Source organism: Paramisgurnus dabryanus, chromosome 10 (assembly GCF_030506205.2).
Source record: "Paramisgurnus dabryanus chromosome 10, PD_genome_1.1, whole genome shotgun sequence".
Lineage (NCBI taxonomy): Eukaryota > Metazoa > Chordata > Actinopteri > Cypriniformes > Cobitidae > Paramisgurnus > Paramisgurnus dabryanus.
In genome coordinates, this window is record NC_133346.1 from 10,286,152 (window position 1) to 10,308,634 (window position 22,483).

General features: G+C 38.2%; 1 protein-coding gene across 3 annotated transcripts in view; it reads left to right on the plus strand.

Moving 5' to 3' along the window:
* Nucleotides 1–22,483, plus strand: part of robo3 (roundabout, axon guidance receptor, homolog 3 (Drosophila)) — a 182,095-nt gene that overhangs the window by 137,249 nt on the left and 22,363 nt on the right. For all 3 annotated transcript variants that reach the window (XM_065259478.2, XM_065259486.2, XM_065259493.2), the window contains 6 exons: nt 4,105–4,262; nt 5,750–5,870; nt 5,960–6,098; nt 6,366–6,493; nt 18,191–18,315; nt 22,019–22,190. In XM_065259478.2, coding sequence (XP_065115550.1) covers nt 4,105–4,262; nt 5,750–5,870; nt 5,960–6,098; nt 6,366–6,493; nt 18,191–18,315; nt 22,019–22,190 — 843 coding nt within the window. The remainder of the gene's footprint in view (nt 1–4,104; nt 4,263–5,749; nt 5,871–5,959; nt 6,099–6,365; nt 6,494–18,190; nt 18,316–22,018; nt 22,191–22,483) is intronic.

Here is a 22,483-nt window from a genome sequence, read left to right on the forward strand (position 1 = left end):
AAAATATATTACATGTATTGTTTTAAATTGAATTAAATAGAAATTTAAAAATGTAAAAACATATTTTATTGAATATTATTTATTTATATTATTATAATAAAAAATCTTTTTATACATTTTTTTAGGCCTTCTCTGAAGGCGTAGAAGGCCCTGAAGGTTCCCCACTGTGACAGTGCAACATTACATTTCTGCAAGCCAACAGCAGTCTCACAGTTCTCTTTATTTCAATTTGTAAGCGAGTATTTGTGAAAATGAATTAGTTAAATGCTCTTTGAGTGTTTTAGTAGTGGTTCACCGGGTTAATTAAAGCTGCAGGTAGGGTCAGAGTTTCAAGCTGGCCCTAATAGATTCTACTGATGCCAAGAGCCCTGCTGACTAAAACCTTGTCAAGCTGCTTATAAGACTTGTTTTGAAAGTGTTGTTGTTGTTGTTATGCCATTTATTAAAGCCATATGCCACAAGGGCCTGTTCTTTAAAGTGGTTTAACCAAAGGCGAGGTCTTGCAATTTAATAAAAACAGGGTTAAGTGTTTATAACATTCGGAATAAAAATTTTTTCTAACAAATATTATGATTAAATGCACTTACAGCATTCCTTGCATACATAAGCGCAAACATATCATAGTGATTTTAATCGCAGCCTTGGTTAACATCACAATTATAGGCATGTTTGTCAAGCCTGGATAGAGCCATCATTCACCACGACATTCTCGTGAAGTGTAATGTATATTCATGCCGACGCCACAACATCGCATACATTTGAAGAGACGGAAATGAAAACAGCAGCAGCTGACAGACATCCATTAGAGGCGAATAAAGGGGCGGCCCAATAGCTAACACTAATACCGCCCCGTTCCCTTGTCCTGCTTCGGATTCATCAACAACACATATATTCACTCACTCGCACACTCGGAGAGCTTCATCCATCAAAGTGAAGCCTCCCGCCCCTAGCGTGATCACATCGCGGCCACATTAACGCAGTAATTTAGACGTAATGGCTTACATTATCATGCTAAAGTGAACTTGATTAACATACACCCACGTAAACAATCTACTCTGGGATTAATTCACATCAATAATTAGTTTTCGAACTAATTTTATTCCATCTGGTGTCCGGCGGTTTTCAGGTCTGTTTTGGCTATTTTAATAAATCTCCTATTATATTGATCCATAGCACCTCCAAAGATTTGTGACTCTGATCTTGAGGCCACAAAAACACTCCCTCTGCTCGCTGGCTTTTCGTCGGGAGGGAGGTACTAGGGACCTTGAGATAGCATCAAACTCTTATTGAGGTGCACGCTAGCACACTGAAGGACATGCAATGTTTGCGAGCCACAAACCTTGACTCCGCCGCCATCGCTCCGTTATCTGCGTGACAATGATGGATTTTTGCAGATGTGACTGGTGTCTTTGTGTTCAGGGTAGTATTTATAAAACTCATGCATCTTTTGTTGGGAATGCTAATGTGTGCAGGTGATCGTCTGAAGGACGGAGTGGGACTATTGAAGTGTTTTTTAATTTGTTGTTGTATGCATTTTTACTACAATAAAATAACAGAGTGATGGTAAATGGCACTTTAGGAATGAAACACTTTTCACATTTTTAATCATTTGTGTTATGTTGTTGACATCATTTGTTTTCCAAGTGATTATTTTTGTATATACAAATGGATTGCGAATAAGTAGGTGCTTATTCTCAATTTGATTATGCTTTAAAGTCGCAATGAAATTGAAATGAAAAACTATATATGTATTTTTAATAGTGTGGTATTATTAACAAATGACTTATCTGTGAGCTTCATTATTTTGTAAAAATTCGTGTGTGCTCATAATCTTTAATCAAAAATGCAAATCTCCTCCCCTCCTCAAAACGATCTCTCTTCACTTCCGGTCAAAAGTATGGCAGGTGGGCGGGGTCCGGGAGAAGATCGCAGTGATTAGCAATTAGCAACACGACCCAACTTCAAACGATCCAATCAGATCTCGATGGACAAATTCAAATCCAGCCCTGCCTTATTTCATCTCAAAAGCCGTTTCATTCGGATATACGTCACCACGGGGAAAATAAGGCAATCGCTACTTCCGTTTCATGGCGACTTTAAGGGTCTAAACGTACCAGTGCTGTCCAATATGGAGACTCCAGTCGAGTTTGAAGAGAAATGATCGAACTGATTCCAGGGTTCCCACGGGTCCTTGAAATCCTTGAAGGTTTGTGAATCTGTGGGAAAAATTCAAGGCCCTGTATATCTTCTGTATGTGAATGTTGATTCATACCAAAATGCTTTTTTGCATAGTTGTGTTTGACACATGAAAACGTCTCGGGTTATGTATGTAACTGTTGTTCCCTGAGAAGGGAACAAGACGCTGCGTCTCCCTTGCCATACTTCCTTCGTCCCTGTAACTCTGTCTTTGGCAATATTTCAGATAGTGATATACTTCCTAGCTCCCGCATCACCATGTCTTTGTCGTTAAGCCTCACCATTGGTTGAATTTGATATACACATTCAGACGGATTTGGAGGCGTCCCCAAAGTTTAACTGCAGTGACGCAGCGCGAGTTCCCTCGAAAGGGAACTGTAACAATATATCTTAAAAGGTAAAACAATGTAACCTTGCTCTCACTTGAAATGTGTCCCCACATTTAATCCTTGAATTTGAGGATATTGGACATGAAAAGTCCTTGAAAGGTCCTTGAATTTAAAGTTAACTAAGGTGTGGGAACCCTGTGATTCATTATTTAGCATTTTACTCCATCAATTCGGTCTAATTAATAAATCATTGATATGCAAATTATAGCTCAACTTCTAGTCTGATGTCCATTCCTGTTAAAGTTTAAACAAAAGTTCACTAAACTCTCAAAGTTTTGTGAGTTTGATAAGGTGAGCAAAGTGAGAGAGAGAGAGAAAGGCAGAGAGATAAAGAGAAAAAAAATTATTGCCTGCAGACTGTTATCACGCCACTGTCACTTCTGTTGGCTCAGAATTTAAAGGTTCGGGTGAAAAGAACGATAAGAGATTGGAAATAAAGAGCAAATGACAAAGAAATATTGTCAAGGCGATTCAGATGAGGGAACTACATTTACATTTGGCATATTTACATTTATAAAAATAAGACCTACTGACCCCGACCCTGAATGCCCTGCTGCACTCCAGATATTGCTGATGGAAATGAATACAGGTCCCAGCACAGTTTGCTCTGTCGAATCTGCACAATTACTGATTTATCAAGGTAACAAAAAGCCAAGCAGGCTTTCTTCAGGCAATATTTAATGTATGGTGCCTTCTTCAGTGTTTACCTTCAGTCTGTTACCTCTGGCTATGAGGAGAATTGGCTCTCCAAAACAGGGCTCCCATTTCAGTGGATTAAATTGGAGTTTGAGCTCTGGGTATGGTATTGCGAGTTTGAAATCGTTTGGGTTCACGTTTGGCACAGATCCAGTGCAATATCGAAGCCGTCCACTTCATACATCCCATCTAAACGCAACCCTTTTGCTCTGGGGCGCAAACACCAATTGCTGCAGAACGATTTAGTGGAGAACTGTGGGGTTGATAGAGGCACTGGTTGGATTAAAGTATTGGCGGCACTAAGGAATCTGATAAAGGGCAATAAAATGGAAATCCAGATTGAGAGGTCAGCTGATTTCATCAGCCCCAAAGGAGCAGGAAGGTCAATTGAAGGATATTTGCGCAGGTGGTTATTGCTTGCGTTGCTGTGTGTGTGCATTTGTGTGCTCTCGTGTGTATCACATGTCTGTCAAAGATTTGTCTTGGGTTATTTTTCTGTGTTTAGGCAGTTTGTGTATGGATGAATAACAGTAGGCTGTTTTAGAAACTTTCGGATTTTTGTCAGTGTCTGACTGGTTTAATTATTCATTGTCGTGCATTAGAAGGAACGTTGCATTATTTATAAAGCCGACATGGACGGTGAGCAAATTAGGACCAGGGGAGAGGTTGGAGAACAATGCGAACAAATTAAACCAGAAAAATCGTAACAAAAGGAATACATGGCAATACATAATATCCTAAAATGCAGTTTCACAACCCAATTGTGATTTAATATACACCAGATTGTCTTATTATTTGCTCTTCTGCACCCTTATTTCCTCAGTTCTCCGGGATGATTTCCGTCAGACCCCCAGTGATGTGGTGGTTGCGGCAGGAGAACCGGCGGTGATGGAGTGCATCCCTCCACGGGGCCACCCAGAACCAACCATCTCCTGGAAGAGGAACAACGTGAAAGTGAATGATAAGGATGAGAGGATAACAGTGAGTCTTTTTTTCCCACCTGCACTATATTGACCCACAAACGCTTCTTTGTGTTTTTCTTTCTCACTTCGATCCAGATTCAATTCAAATCATCTCTTTCCCAATGTGCAATGCTTTATTTACCTCCGTGTGTAAGTGCTCTAAAAATACTAGAAATCACCTTCCTAGTATTTCCCTACTGAAATCCCATTCATCTTTTAAAAATCATTGAAATATTGGTGTCCGGGATGCTGTGAGCTTTGGGAATGTAGTGTATCGTATGAGTTTATAAAATCTTAGATTAAATGCATGATATGAATAAACAGTGATCATAAATGGCTGTAGACATTTGAAATGCTTGAAAGATTGGACCAGATATTCCAATAGATATTATCAAGCATATACAGGGTTCCCACGGGTCCTTGAAATCCTTGAAAGTTTGTGAATCTGGGGGAAAAATTCAGTGCCCTGGGAAGTTTTTGAAAATATACATGCATACATACAGGTCATTGAAAGTGCTTGAATCTATTTTATGTAAGAAGTTTTCTGAAAAAAAAGTGTAGGACAATATCATAAAAATTCCAGACTTTTTAAGCACACGTGCTAAACTGTTCGCTTTAAATGCTTATATCTTCTGTATCCGAATGTTGATTCATACCAAAATGCTTTTTTGCATAGTTGTGTTTGACACATGAAAACGTCTCGGGATACTTATCCCGAGACGTATAAGTACGACGTCGTTCCCTGAGAAGGGAACGAGACGCTGCGTGTCCCTTGCCATACTTCCTGCGTCCCTGTAACGCCGTCTTTGGCAATATTTCAGATAGCGATACACTTCCTGGCTCCCGAATCACCCTGTCTTTGTCGTTAAGCCTCACCATTGGTTGAATTTGATATACACATTCAGACGCACTTACCCCTGGAGGCGTCCCCAAAGTGTCACCACAGTGACGCAGAGCGAGTTCCCTCGAAAGGGAACTGTTACAATGTATCTTAAAAGGTAACACGATGTAACCTTGCTTCTCACTTGAAATGTGTCCCCAAATTTAGTCCTTGAATTTGAGGGTATTGGACCTGGAAAGTCCTTGAAAGTTCCTTGAATTTGAAGTTAACTAAGGTGTGGGAACCCTGTATATAAAATTGCAAAACAAAAAAGGTCCTCCATGAACTCGCATAAATATGGACACTTCAAACACTTTTAAAAACAAAGTCTCTTTGTTTTATGCATTACCCTCCTACCTGTATGACTCTCTTATCAGCCACTCGACTGAATTGCCTATAACAGCACATTGTAAATATATCAGAATGGCCGTCATCTCTGTGTCAAGTGCTTCATAAACAGCCAGGCTTGTATTTGTTGTTATTTGTTGAACTGTTTGTCTTCGAAAGCCCAGGAACCATGTTCATAAAACATCAGAGGATATTTGGCGTCCTATGGGGATGAATTTCTTTTTTATTGTCTGTTGTGTTATAAATGCATACCGCTGAGACATGCGTGTGCTTAACAGATACGAGGCGGGAAGCTGATGATCTCCAACACACGGAAGAGCGACGCGGGAATGTATGTTTGTGTCGGCACTAATATGGTCGGAGAGAAAGACAGCGACCCTGCTGAGCTAGTAGTGTTTGGTGGGTTTTCTTTTGATGTTCCTCTCTCTCGCTCCCGCTTCTTCATACTCTCTCTCACTCATGTGTCTCTGATGCTTTCTCTCCCGCAGAGCGGCCCATGTTTGTACGCAGGCCTGTAAATCAAGTGGTCCTTGCTGATGACACGGTGGATTTCCAGTGTGAGGTTCAGGGAGACCCGACTCCAACCATACGCTGGAGGAAAGAAGAAGGAGAACTGCCTCGGGGAAGGTCGGACACAAATTTGCTCACATTGGGATGGCTGACATTGACTATCAATAGCATTTAGTTGATGCTAGCAAAATCATATATAGCACCTTTAATGTAATGCACAGATTTTTGCAATGGCTTCAACTCTTTTCAAATGTGTTGCTCACACTGAAGCACTAAAAATATGATGAATCCACACAAAAAACTATAGCTAAACTTTGTTAAAGCAGCTGGCTTAGAACAATAGGCTCCAACTTACAAACACAAAAACTTTGCGTTTCATCTCAGGTTTGAGATCCGAACCGAAAACAGCCTGCGTCTGACTCAGGTGAAGGCTGAAGATGAAGGCACGTACACCTGTTTATCTGAAAACAGCGTCGGGAAAGCGGAAGCATCCGGAACGCTTCAAGTCCACGGTGAGTTACGGACACGCATATGCTGCATAGCTCAGTACTTCTCTTTAAAACATGCACACACACACTAAACATCTGACAGCTTTGATAATAATTCTATTATACAGTATTTCCTCGACTTTAGCATCTTTCTTACACACTTAACCAAGTCTATTAGTTTGAGTTTTTGTGTGCTGTCATGCTGGCCTTGCATTTCCCTGATTATAGGAGCCAAGTGCTATGGCAACAGCCATTTATTTAAAGCTGCCAGATACAATTAACATAATTCCGTCTGGTTGAAGGCACATCTTGCTCTATAAAACATGACTGTGGGCTCAGGAACACGCGGACATTAAGAATATTTTACACATTTAATAGATGTTTATATAGCAGAGCGCTTGCTGTGAACGATTTCACCTGACAGCTGATGGAAAATGATTTATCGTATGAGTGAAGCTGAAATATTATTAGCACAGCGATGTAAAAACACACTAGTCCTGCATACTTCAGACTAAAGTAATATATTACGTTATGTTATACTATACTATACTATACTATACTATGCTATATATATAGACATGCACCGATATTACATTTTTTCTTTCTTTTAATTTTACCAATACGCGATTATTTAGTCTAACATCTGCCGAAATTGTTGTTCAATGTTGTATATTGACAATTAATATTGAACATTAAACTAGTGATGTTTTTTCACATTTTTTATACACAGAGCTTAAATTCATTGCATTTTTATGTTCTCTTTTGACAGGCTATATCGGCCATGACTGCCTGTTTGTAAAATATTGACCTGTATTGTTAAAAAATTGCTATTAAATTAAATTGCTGTACTGTACTGTACTGTACTATACAATACTATACTATAGACCGTTTCAGCAGTAACAACATAAACAAGCGGCTGTCGCGGTCCGCACGTAACTTCCGGTAAACTCCACTAAGAATAAATAACAACAAAGTTCTTTAAACATAGTTTATTTATATAACAAGCAAAAAAACAACACATAGATTACCTAGGAAACCAAAACATTTGTTATTTTCGACGAGGCATTCATTCAAGAGATCAGTTTAGTAACTAGTCAGACCATTAAAAAAACGAAACCGGAAGTAAGGTTCGGATCCAGACGTGTATCACGTGCGTCCGATGAAACCGTCTATAGACTGTTTCAGCAGTAACAACATAAACAAGCGGCTGTCACGGTCCGCACGTAACTTCCGGTAAACTCTGCTAATAGGGCTGTGAATCTTTGGGTAGACTGCGAATCGATTCGATTCACGATTCAAAGGTTTCCGATTCGATTCAAAAACGATTTTTGCTAACCAGAACGATTCAATTCGATTCGATTAGCAATAAAATTTGATTTGATTCGAATATTAACAATTCTGTCCTATAAATTAGTATACATCTGCATCTGAGCAAATAAAAGAAATATTTGGGAAATTCATGACCATTTAATAGATTTTCATTAACTAGATTCAGGACTTTAGTTTAATAGCTTAACTTCTTAGGACTCAAAATACATTAAAGCAAGTAAACCCAGAAAAATAATACTACTTCTACATATTCAATGCACCATAAACGTTTATTGTAAACATTGCATACATTTCCTGAACATTTAGGAAATACAGCAAAGTGTGTAAATACAGCAAAGTGTGTAAAGGAGTAGCACTTCTCACGTCTGACCCTAAAATACTAGCTGCTTTAAGTGCAGGTATGTCTATCTTAATGGCATGGCATCTGCGGAGATGGTTGCTAATAAGGTTCGTTGTATTTCCAATGTATTTTAACTCAGATTTACAATGTCTGCAAACTGCAACGGACTTCGGACAGTCTTTCAATTTACTTCGTGAAAACTGAAGTAATCCCAAACCTTTGATCTCATGTTGGCTGGTGCGTTGTTCTCCTTCGTGTCCCTCCATTTGTGCACTGTCTGCTGTGTTTATTCAAATGACAGCAAACAGGCGCGCCGCAAATTGAAGAGTAGTGACGTAATCCACTGCTCATTTTACGTCGCAGATGTAACTAATTTAAAATTTATTTATATATTTTTTATTATCCATCATATTCGTTATATAATCACGATTCATTCGATTGTTAAATATAAAATCGAAACAAACGATTCACGATTCAAAAATCCAGGTTTCAAGATCGATGCATATGCATCGGCAGGATTTGTAATCGATGCATCGAGAAAACGAATGAATCGTTACACCCCTATCTGCTAATAATAAATAACCACAAAGTACTTTAAAAGTAGTTTATTTATATAACAAGCAAAAAAACAACACATAGATTACCTAGGAAACCAAAACATTTGTTATTTTCGACGAGGCATTTGTTCAAGAGATCAGTTTAGCAACTAGTCAGACCGTGAAAAATATAAAATATCTGTGCCGATACCAATATTCAAGCTAATTTAGACTTATTTAGAATGACCAATGCCGATAGATACAAATAGTTGTGCTTTTTACTTGTTTAAAATTGTTATGTAAGGAATAATTGACATTGGGCCATTTAATTATTTAAAAATAATGCACAACCAATTTTAAATAAAATAAATATTAAATAAAAAAATTAAATTATATTAAATTAAATGTTTTGTTAATCAAAATCAATGTCTTTATTCATAAATATGTCCTCATTGGTGTCAAATGTCCTCTGCCAATGATCTGTATATACTATACTATATTTTGGCACACAGCAATATAAAATATCTGTTCCAATACCGATATTCAAACTTATTTAGACTTATTAATGACATCTACCAATGCCAATAGATACAAATAGTTGTGCTTTTTACTTCTTGTTTAAAATTGTTATGTAATGAATAATTGACAACGGGCCATTCAATTTTTAAAAAATAATGCACAACCAAGGGGGTAAAGCGGCTCGACACGAAGCGTCAGAATAAAGAATAAAGCATTCAACATAATAAAGCATTCAACAGCCCGGTGGGGTATAAGTCATGATATCCTAGTAGTGCAGAGCGTAAATGCTAAATGCATAAATGTTAATGTAATGTAAATATAATAAAGTAGTGATGTTTTTCATGAAACAACATTTGCTACATGAGCATTTGAAGACACATGCTGATTTGTCATTGGTTCAATGATATGTCTAATATGTCTTGGGACATAAACCGCTCAAAGTAGTCATCCTTCCATTGTTGTAATTTCAACATGTCAAAGCAGCATGAACTAACTCACACTTACTAACTTTACTAACACAAACTAAAGCATACTCTTATTTCTTCTTTCTCATGTCCTCTACTTCATGTCACTGCTGCTCATTGTCGCTCCATCCCACACTTAATTTTTTTTATCACTCTTTTTCTGTCATCTTCAATGTTTTAAATGCAAAACAATATCCACTCATCTCATTTTTTTATTTTTTTTCTCTCTTTCTCAATCATCACCTCCATCATAGCGGGTCCATCTTGTAAGTACCATTCCATTTCATTTTCTCTGCATGCATGTTGCTGTGAAATTTTCAGATGTTTACGGGATTGCTACTGGTTTGTGATGGGGTAAAACATTTTAGGGGGATGGACAGTCAAGCACATACAAGGAAGAAAACTTTCAAAATTCTCAATACCAAAAGTTGCAGCGTTTAGTTTAGTTGCACTCATTGATTTATATGTCCAGAAAATGCTTTCACTTTTTAGATTGAAGTATCAAATACCTGCATTTTCAGTGTCAAAGTCTTATTGAACTGGATACGCTAGTGGATTTCCTTTATTGATTAAAATTACCAAAGGTTATTATCTACAGCAGAACAAGAATGACCTTTCTTTATTCCGTTCACAATGAGGAAAGCTTAATCGAATTGCAGAGAGGCTGAGGAGGAATGAATTGGCGAGATTGCTCCAAAACCAGGCTATTATCAGTGTAAACCTGACTGGAAATCTTATTGTATTTCCATAATGCATCATTGGATGTGAATATCTAAGACCAAAGAACTGATTTTTTTCATAATGAATCAATGGATGTAATACCAGATTTTGGGAACTGATGTTTTTCATAATGGAAGAAAGCTACATAGATTTTGTATTCATTTTGTGCATTATGGACTTACATGTTTATATTAGATAGCATACACACTTATTTTTTGTTTATTTATTAGCTTTTGTCGTTATTATTTTGCATTTGAATGCAGGCCTTACAAGCTTAGAAAGTCTCAGCGCAGCTTAAGAGATTGTTCAGATTTAAGTTTTTCCCCAGGAAAATTGTCTGAGAAGCAAGACACTTTTAATCTCATCTAATCTCATTGCAGTCTAGGAAAACAACCGATATACCGATCTCATTTTTTCATTTATATGGGGGCTACTCAGTCAACTAGAACTACTTCGTATTGTGCGGCATCAGTAGAAACCACTTGGGTTTGGCTTTGAAGCTCAGCAGAGTCACCAAGCCTACAATCGATTTTCCCTTAAAAGTCTTCACAAATAGCATAAAACAAACACGCACAGGCTTTGCCTTTTTTAAGACCTTGAACTTTATACCACTTGCTTTGTTTTTCTTTAAAGAACCGAATTTAACTGGAGGCACAATAATGAAGTGCGTATGTGTGGAGTTCTGACCGAGAAGTAATTTCCAGTTGCATTATTTCTGTCAAGGAAAAACACAGAGATGGAAATGACTGTATCTGATGCTGACTGAGCACATCAGTCATAACCAGACAGACACTGCAAAAAGTAAGAGAAGGAAACAAGGACGCTCTGCTTCTTTTAAAGAGATAAAAAGAAACGGTTCCCTGCAGGGGTGTCATTTTTTTACTCTTATGCTCTTATTTTCTCTTTTGTTACTTGTGACTTGAATAACTAACATTTAATTGAAAGTTTGAGAAACCTACCCAGACTTCCTTGGGCTGAAAATTCAGAACTTTAAGTTTTGTTCCAAAACCAAGGTGATTTTTTTAGGAATCATCTGTACACTGTTGATCCAAAGGCAAATTCTAGGCACCATCATATATCATTTACATATGCACAACAACACTTTTCATCCAATTTTGTGGTGGGTGTAAGAGCCCAAGATTTCAGCACATGTAAGCATTTCTTAAGCAGTTTATTATGAGGTTTCATATTAGTCACAGTGGTTACTGCCTAAGACGTCAGTACATTAGTAAATTAGCTTACTGCGTTTTCAAACAGAGCTCTTTTATTGTAAGTAGTTGAAAAGCTGGAAATTTTGTACTGAAAGTGCAGATTTAATGTTGTTTTAGGTCCTAACGCCATTTTAGCATCTTGAAAAAAATACTTTTAATTATGTTACTTCATGACTTTCCTAATCTTATTGAGAAGTATTTGAAGTCTATATCCAAAACGCTATAAACGCCAAAATCAGTATCAGGTCAGTATTAAAAAGTAGATTCTTCTTTTTACTCACAATCTGATATCTGTCGTGTTATTCTGTCATCTTTTCTCCCTTTTTCCCAAAACGTGATTAACGCCAGTCCTCCTTCTCTGTAGAATGCCATTAATATGCTCAACAAATCACAGCGCACCATTTCACGCATTGTAAACAATAATGTCGGCACTTTGAATACACACAAAATCCTAGTTTTCCTCATCTACTTTGTACTTAGTGATCAATAAAAAAACAAAATAATACTTTTGATGGCATTGATAAACCTGTGGTGGTTTACTGTGGCGGGGAAGAAGAAACGTAAGCCATCAAAATCGAATAAATTATGCGAGAGATACTCGGGACACGGAAAAATGCTGCTTGTTCTTACACGACAGCTTCAAGTTTCTGTCATGCTAACACATTGACCCCAGTCGATCTTATGAAAAACTTTCCATTATTTTACTCCAAGCCATTGAAATTCGCGCAGGACCAAAACATTTTACAGCTGTCATAAAAGTTAAGCGACAAGGATGACAGCGGCAGTGACAGTGTTCTTAATATGACAAAGTAAGCCTTTTGATTAATGCCATTTAATGTTTATTTTTTAATCAGTGTATACCTCAACAAAATGAATATAACATGGCAAAGATGAATGCACATTTATATATTGATGCAATAGATTTATAGCATTTTGAGAAAAAAAATGGATTTGTATATTGCAGAAAAAAACATTTGTTTTTATAATAAATCTTTGAAAATCAAATTATGGATTTGACTTTTTAATGTTATTATAACCTAAAGATGCTATGTGAAAGTTTGTAACAGAAAATAGTGGTTTTCATCTTGTCACTTTCTTGGTATAGAAAACAAATTTTTACCAAAATTAGTCCAAATGGATATATTGCGTTTTGGAACCAAACTCTTCAAAATAGCAACTTGACAGCACACTTTAACTCAGTGAAAAGTATTATTTATATATTTTTTATATTTAGCGTCTAAGAGACCTCAGATGTAAACCATGAATAAATGCAACACATTATAACATCCTATAATTCCCTAACTGGCGTACATAATGTAGTGATACATTCTGGTCGGTTTGTATATAGTATTTGTATGTTTGGATATTTCTTATTCATTTCTGACTTCTGTTATTTCCAACAAATATGTTTTGCGGGGATCAAATTACTCCCAAAGATAAACAGCATTACTGGAATATTTTACATTTCTAAAAAAAAAATGCATAATTTGTCCCAAAATAGTTAAAGTTTCAATAATATCTGCTTATTGAACTTGTTAAAATAAACTGAAGGGAAAATACAATGTTAAATATCTGAGACATAAAATTCAAACAATATTGTCTATAAACCTGAAGGATTAATAAGTAAAGCTTAAGTTAGCCAGACTTCATAAAGACTGATGTAGGAAAAGAAAACCTCTTCTTTCCGCTAAAGATGACGGATTTGTTTCATCATTCTCAGTGTCGTGACATAATCCACAGCGTGTGCTTCCTCAGCTGTCCTCTTTGTTAGCACGTCTAAAAGCCGAGACAATGCGGATGATTTAAGCCCATGTAGCAGCGATTCACACCAGATTAATCCTGCTTCACTAGGACGCCTGCCTAACCACGCTCATTATAAGCCGTCCAAAAAAGAGACAGGGAGAAAATTGGGTCCCATTCCAAAAACTGACATGACTGATCTTAGCCCATGCATATTATTCTGTATCCTCAAGGGAGGAGTGTTTTAAACAGCACAGACTCCCATAGAAACATCATTTGTGCAGATTACTGGCCTGTTTTGCAGTAAATATGTTTTATGAATTTGCCATATATTGCTGGACGGAAAATACTGCTCAGTCAGGCATTGTAAACATATGCCCTGCATCGGTGTAGATAACCCGTAATGCTTTAAAGCGAATAATCGGTTACACTCTACAGACTGTATTAATTGCATGTAGGGGGTTTTAATTGCGACGCTGAGCACTGAAGTGTGACTGTGCACGCTTGCTGTCTACATCACCGTTTGACGCGACAACCGCTTGTCATTTCAGTCTCCAGGGGTCTTTGTCATTTCTGTGTGAGTTTTTTATTAGATATTGTATAAATGTGAGTTTGCACATATGTGTTTACAAACTACTTATTTTCCCTAAAGAAGTGTGAAGGTGTGCCATGTTGGGGGGCAAACAAAGGTCTGTGAATTATTGCTAACGTTAGCACTTTTGTTAGCGTATTCATGCGGGTGACATTTTTGACCTGACACTAACCAGGCAGCCATCCTGGCACCTTCACGGTTCTGTCTACTGCTATTCCATCAAACACACCATCTGTGGTTTAACAGAGAGAAGATGTCCAGAAAAGACATATAGAGATCGCAACAGATGGTGTTCTATCTATAAATCGGAGTAGTTTATGAATCTTTATTTAACGGCTGAACAGTTATGTTTCATATTTAGACATTCAACTGTGTATGTGTAACATAAATTTTTGTTTAGTTTACTTGGCCTTATTCCAATGATCTGGCAACATTGTCCTTTGAAATGTTGTGCAATTTAAACCCTTCGCTCCTTGTCATACGGTGTTAGCATGTAAACAATGCCTTTATTTCTCTCCTTTTTTTTTAAAGCCCATGCCGTTTCTGTAATGTTGTTTTAACTGGTAATTATTTAGTACAGCCCAGGGCACTTTCTCTTGGTGGCTCTCAGTTTTCGCTGCTACATTGTTAAGTTATATTTTTAGAGTGAGATCCTTTGAGACGATGTGTGCGGCTTTCAGTGGCAATACATCTCATTTTCTGAAGTTAATGTGTGACTGAGATTTCTCACCCATATTGATAGTTCATATGAAGATGAAGAATCACGTTTGACAGTCTTATACTTAATTGTTTCAATTAGGAAACTTGTGGCTGATATATCTCAGGCTTTTTTATTTAAATAAATATAATGAACACTAGCCAGTATTTAGCAAAAAAATTAGCAGAGACAGCAATGAAGCTCATCTCAAGAAACCTTTATTGTCAATAATGGTTGTTGATTAAAAAGGATGTTCCTTTCTTAAAGGGATATTTCACCGAAAATTAAACTTTTGTCATCATTTACTCACCCTTAAGTTTTTCCAAACCTATATACATTTCTTTGTTCTGCTAAACACAAATGAAGATATTTAAAAAAATAAACCAAACAGATCTGGGGCACCATTCACTTCCATGTTATTTTTCCTACAGAGTCAATGGTGCCCCAGATTTGCTTGGTTACAACATTCATCAAAATATCTTCATTTGTACTCAACAGGGAAAAAATGATACAGGTTTGGAACAACTTAAAGGAACACTCCGACTTTTTGGCATTTTAGCTTTATTCACCGTATCCCCAGAGTTAGACAAGTGCATACATACATACTTATTGGGAGCAGTGTGCTAGCTGAAGCCATTTACTTTAAGTCTTTGTGCTAAGCTAGGCTAGCGGTGGGTGCGTCAGACAGAGTTACGGGACGCACAGAGATGAAAAGGGTATGTATGCACTTATCTAACTGTGGGGGATACGGTGAATAAGCTAAAATCCCCAAAAGTCGGCGTGTTCCTTTAAGGATAAGTAAATATTGACATACGTTTTGTGTTTCTGTTAACTATCCCTTTTACCCAGGAACCTGCAGTCCAAGAACAGTTCAATTACATTTATTTTTTATATAGGAACATGGATATAAACTGTTATGCGATATAGAGTATTTCAGTCCTTATATAAGCCCAACTAAAAGTGATATAGTCAATACAGGCTTATTGGCAGAGATGGTCGGAGGAATGGAGAATAGTTTTCCAGATTATATAGACAAGGGATGTGTTTCAGATTTGACCTCTAGGGTCAGGGTAGGGCTTCTGCTTAACCTCCGGACAGCAACCTTGTGACCCCAGCGGCCAGGCACCCTATCGGGCCTTGTTCTGTTTCAGCGTGGCGTCGCCTCCAAGCTGTGATGCGGCCCACACTATGACTAAATCTACGAGAAAAGCCAGCAGGCAGGCAGGGAGCCGATCGGTAAATTGATCAGGGGTAGATGCATTGATTCAAATTGTGTCTTTTGCTTGTGTCATAAAGCATTGAACAGAGGCTAAATTGAAGGAAATACAGTGCTTTAGTTTGGTGGCCACATTAGTATTTAAAAAATGCGACTGGCCTTTCATCTTGATGAATTAGTGAAAAATTTGAGGTGAGCTAAAGGAGAATGTGCTTCCTGACAACAAATGTGTATTGTCAGAGCCGACGTGTCACTCTAATCGTGTGTGAAACAAAAAGAATTGCCAGGGAGTGGGAAGGAGGATGAGAAATCAATTAGCTGGTGAAGGTTAAAGGTGACAGCATCGCACATCCAAAGGCGCCTGATAAAGGGCAATAGCACGGAAATAATCGATACCCATCAGCCCCAGCTGAGCTCAAACATCTGAAGGATCATCATCAGTTTAGTTTGTATTCCACGCTCATTGTGTAGGGGGGTGTTGGGAAATTTAGCATCATCTATCACACTGCAACTACTAATGTGGACGTTTGTCTCCGCTAAAGAGCAATTTACACAAAGAGCGACACAACAAGTGACGTGTATTAAGATGAAAATCAGCAATTAGAAGGAATACGGTTTGTTTCCTGTATGGGATTCAGGGTGTTGTGATTTTCAACCATTTCCAACAAGGTTTTAACACGTCGGTCCAACTAAACTGAACAACCATTGGGAATTTGAGTTTTCTGGGAAGTTTTTGAAAATATACATACATAGATACAGGTCATTGAAAGTGCTTGAATCAATTTTATGCAAGAAGTTTTCTGAAAAAAAATCCATATTATTTCCTGTGTAGTGTAGGATTATATCATAAAATTCTAGACTTTTAAGCACACGTGCTAAACTGTTCGCTTTAAGTGCTTATATCTTCTGTATGCGAATGTTGATTCATACCAAAATGCTTTTAGTTGTGTTTGACACATGAAAACGTCTCGGGTTACTTATGTAACTGTTGTTCCCTGAGAAAGGAACGAGACGCTGTGTCTCCCTTGCCATACTTCCTGCGTCCCTGTAACGCCATCTTTGGCAATATTTCAGATAGCCATATACTTCCTGGCTCCCGCATCACCCTGTCTTTGTCGTTAAGCCTCACCATTGGTTGAATTTGATATACACTTTCAGACGCACTTACCCCTGGAGGCGTCCCCAAAGTGTCACTGCAGTGACGTAGCGCGACTTCCCTCGAAAGGGAACTGTAATAATGTATCTTAAAAGGTAACACGATGTAACCTTGCTCTCACTTGGAAACTGGAAAAGTCCTTGAAAGGTCTTTGAATTTGAAGTTAACTAAGGTTTGGGAACCCTGTACTTTGAAAATGTACACTTGGTGTGAATAGATCTGCAGGGAGGTGCACAGGATCGAACTTGTGGTAGGTCTCATAATGGTTCTCTAGGGCAGATTAGACCAGCAGATTAGCATCCATCAGAAAAAACATTGATCTTACTCACACCAAGGGCAGGAGCCAAACGTCCGCAGCTGAAGAAAGCCTCATCAAAGAGACTTAAAGAGAGAAAGGGAGGGAGAACGGATCAAGGAAAAGATAGATGCATTGACGGTCAAAACCATTGACCAGCCTACGATGCACTTGGGATGTTAAGAGGTTCTTCTTTATAGCCGAACCCTCATTAGTGGACAGAAATTGTACATTAGTCCAGATGCTAATATATAAATGTATATTTGCTCTTGATACACCCACACATGATAAGGGCTCTTCATCACCCGCATCAGACGCGCTATCGTGTTTTTAAAGTACCTCTGCGGGCACCGAGGAGAAGAGACTTCCATAATAATTGAGCTTTTTATCTCTTTATGTTCACTCAACCAGTGCTAGTCCCCTTCAAAATGATATACGTTTGATTATACTTTGGGGTTTTGGTTGTGGACACGTTTTGTGTCGAAAGAAAATGTATAACATACAGAATGTAAATTAGTCTCGGTCATGGTTTGCATAGGAAACCCACACTGTTTATGATTTAGGTGTCAGTGTTATGTAGTTTTGACTGTATATAGTCAGGGTTGGTATGTGAGCCGCGACTTAATTTAAACAATCTTGATGGATCACACGACAGTGTTTGCGTGGGTACGGCGCTCACACAAGACTTTGCTTTACATGCAGTCGTGGTGGGCTTAAAACATGGCTTTGTTTGCAATATCAACAATGACAGTTTAACTGCATGCCACTGGCGTGTTAATACGTATGCAGTCTATCTTCTTGAAGATGGCAGATTAAGTTTAGACAAAGCTAAACTATTTAGACAGGCTTAAATAGAGTTAGGATACAGAGTTGCTGTTCCTCATAAGTTTCTTTCTTCTTCTTCAGTTCCTCCACAGATAGTGGTTCGTCCGCGGGATCAGATCTCTGCCCAGGGCCGTACTGTCACTTTTCTTTGTGGCACAAAGGGAAATCCCCCACCTGCCGTGTTCTGGCAGAAAGAAGGCAGTCAGGTAAGAGAAAACTACACTGAAACACAACACAACGGGAGCCCTCGGAGTCCATGTCAAAACACATCAAAGTATCTGGCCAAAACTTTCATGAACTTTTCTTGAGAGTTGTTCTGTAATGCACGGCCAACTTTTGGGAAGTGAGTATGTGAGTAAAATACATTTTCTAAACTTTGAAAAGAAAATGTTTAAAATTTAATAGAAGTATAGTTTTGAAAAAAGAAACAAGGTTCTTAGTGAATCACTGTTGTTTATACAGTGCCCCTAAAATGTATTTGGGGTGGTGGCACAGTGGCTCAATGGCACTGTTGCCTCACAGCAAGAAGGTTCCCGGTTCGAGCCCCGGCTAGGGCAGGTGGCCTTTCTGTGTGGAGTTTCTGCATGTTATCCCTGTGTCAGCGTGGGTTTACTCCGGGAACTCCAGTTTCCTCCCACAGGCCAAAAACACGCAAGTTAGGCATATTGGAGATACCAAATTGTCCCTTCCCCACCTTGTGTATGAATCAACTTGTCTGAATAAAACTTGTGTATGGATTACCTGGTTCTCGCAATGAATATAGCCGTTGATGCTGGAATGGCGTTAAGAAATAAAGGAAGAAGAAGAAGAAAATGTATTTGTACACTTTTTTTGAAAAAATAATGCACAATATTTTTGTATTCTTTAAATAATAGTTTAACCAAAAATTCAAGTGTTGCCATAATTTACTCATCCATGCATCATGGCATTCCAAATACTGGAACTCGACAGTCAGTGGATCACATTCACTTTCACTTTATTACTGAATTATAAACAATTTTTCTAAACGTCTCTGTTTTTGTTTTGTAAAAAATAAAAGTCATGTGGGTTTGTAACGACATTGGTGTGGGCATTTGATTTTCATTGTCTTGTGAGCTCTCCCTTTAAATAAGAGCAGAGTGACACTTTAAATGGATAGTTTACCCAGAAATTACAATTTTGTTATTATTTACTCACCCTCATGTTCTTTGATCCGCCAGTGTCTTTCTTTGTTCTTCAGAACCCGAATGGAGTTTTTGAATGCTGTTTAAAGAGCAAACTATGGTTCTGATTCACGATTTTACATTTCCTTTGTGTATTAGTACAATATAACTATATGCAAAAGGTATAAACCCCAAGGTAAACAATGACGCGAGTTATCGTTTCCAACGTAAATCTCTTTTCTTGGACTTCAACAAACACACTGATTGTAGGCAACAGTTTACTTCCTGGGCCTGTTGACATGGACAAGACCGACATTATCATAATTCCTCCTCTTAGCATTGCAATGTGAGTGAATCTTTCAAACATGGTAAGGAGCGGCACATTTATGGCTGATGTTAGAGGTATTCAGGCCAATCACAACCATCTGATTAGCTGGCCAATCAGGGGTCAGCGCTTTTCATATCAATGAGTTTTGTACACTTCCATAGTAACCAGAAAACCCCCCAAAAATCTGCATCTGGGTGGTGAAGAATAACGAAAGACATTGGGGGTTCAAATACCGTAAGGTTGAGTAAATAATGATAAAGTATTAATTTTTGTGTGAACTATCCCTTTAAGGATTGTGAAACAGAGAAGGTGCCTATATAGCCTTGAAATCTGAAGGATTTATTTTTCATTATCCGGCTGATCTCACATCAAGGATGGGTTTCTCAGAAAGCTCTTTTGCTCTTTTGCTCACAAAACATGTGTCTGTCTGTCTGTTGTCATATGTTTGTTGATTAAAATATCTGTTTTTTGATAGAAAAGTGATCTTGCACATTTCCTGTGTGTGTGTGTGTGTGTGTGAGAAAAGATAAAATGTGTATTTATGTAATCGAATGTAGAAAATGTAGAAAAAAAAACATAAAAAAAGGGAATTCATGGCACTCTTCGTATTTCAAAAAATATTATAAAAAGCCTTTATTTAAACATGACTACATAACATTAAAACATTAAATGTTTTTAATGTTATATAGCCATGTTTAAATAAAGGCATTTTATAATATTTTTTTGAAAAATGAAGAGTGCCTTGCATTCCTTTTTTTTGACATTTTGTATACCCCCATATCAAAGAGCACCTTCAATTTTTTCTAAATAATTTCTTCTGCTATTTATGAGCACTTTGGATTTTTCCTGATTTCGTATATTAAAGTAGATTAGATGACTTCAAGGGGACGTCATCCAAAAAATGAGAGATTAATTGGGAGTATTAATTTAAGGAAGTCTACAAAGTATTAGTTTATTAATGCAAACGCCATTCAGCGTGCAAGGGGACTTGTTTTCAAATTTAATATCGTTTTTAATAAACTAATCAATATTGCATCTGCATTTGACAGCAAGTGATCGCAATGAATTTTAAACACACGAAAAAGAATACTGTCATCATTTTTATACCATGGTGAAGTTTCATTCAAGTCAAAGGAGCCACATACTCTCTTTCTTCCAATGAGCGTTATGCCTCTCAAAGCGTCGAAAAAAAAAATAGAGAGATAAACACTAAGAGACAAGCTATTCAAGGGATGAAAATGAACTCTGGGATTTCTGCAGGAGCTTGTGTGTGTACGTATCCACAAGTCAGGGGAATACAACTCATCCCTGGGCCCTGTAAGACATTCATGTCTCTATTAATAAACCCAGCAAAAATGAAGAAATAAGCCTCTGGTTGTTCTAAAGAGCTCGGAGGAAGGAAGCCAGTTCCTTTATTCCTCCCACTTTCCTCTCTTCTATCCCCAAAAAGTTGAATGTGTCATAGGCCAGAGGTGAGCATATATCTGCTGTACCGCGGGTCGTGAACTGGTTAATCGTCTCTGTTCTTTGTTTATGTTGGTGTGCTTGTATGTGTGGTCGCTGTCTGAGGTCAGCAGATATATAACAGAACTAAATAGGTCCGGTCAGAGCCAGAGGGCTGCGGTGAGGGGGGAATGTGAGAAAAGGGTTTGGATGGGGTCAGATTATCCCAAAATATGAAACAGTGACACACACACTGCCCAGTGTGAACAATGGGGCATCTGTCAGCGTTGCAGCCTCATCCAAGAGGAAGGCTCCTTATGATCCATCACCCTTGTCTTTTGTATATCAGACCCCTTCCCTCCCTTAAACACCAGCTGAGATGATGACACAGCTATTGTTTGGCCCATGTGTGGACTCTTACCGTGGGTTCACACCAGCCGCGTTTGAGGAGTCAAATTCGCGTCTACCGCGTCTAGTTTGCCGCTTGAACATTTTGAGTTTTCTTGCTTCATTCGCACGTGAAAGCCGTGTGTGAAATTCTAGTCATCGAGACACTTGCGCGAAAATTCACATAATGGGAGGCCGATCACTACTAGAGGAAGCTCCTGATTGGTTAACGCGGCGCATTTTTCCGCCAAAGTAAAAAATTTTCAACTTGTGCATTTCCCGCGGCAACGCTCAATTTGCGCCATTCGCGCGAACAAGACCCACGAATGAGGCGGAATCGCGTCTACTGCACTAAACGCCTTATTTGCACCGTGAGACCTCCAGACGAGCGTCATCACGTCTTCACAGTGAAATCACTCGCGTTTGAGGCTTCTACCGCGGCTGGTGTGAACGCAGCATTAGCCATCAATATCACATTAAATGTACAGTGATGTTTTGTTTATACAACCACAAATCTGTCCTGTCTAAGTTCTTGAATATCAGTAATGAAAGAGATGCTAAATTGAACTAACTGTTTGATGTCTTAACATTATTTGTTGGTTTGTACAGGTTTTAATGTTCCCCAGCCAGCCTCCCTCACAATCGGGTCGTTTCTCTGTGTCGCTGAGCGGTGAATTGACCATTACAGACGTGCACAGTGAGGATTCTGGGTACTACATATGTCAGGCTATCAGCGTGGCGGGCAGCATCTTAACAAAAGCTCTGCTAGAAGTGGAAAGCAGTAAGTGAATTTCATTAACCTTTTTTTTTAGAAAACACACACACACATTTGTACAGTCGTCCTCGCCAGCTCCTTCAAATGCTATTTTAATATCAATCTAACTACATTAAAGGTCCAGAACTGTACATGTAATTGAATTATTTCAGCGAGGCGTTATCACAAAGATCCGGGTTACATTTGTTATTTGCGTTTGAACAAATTGACGCTTTGCCCCGCGCCGCAAAAAAATCAAAAGAAAGCCTTCAAAGCCAAATTAAAAATGTCTGCCTTCGCAAACGAAAGAAACAGTGGGG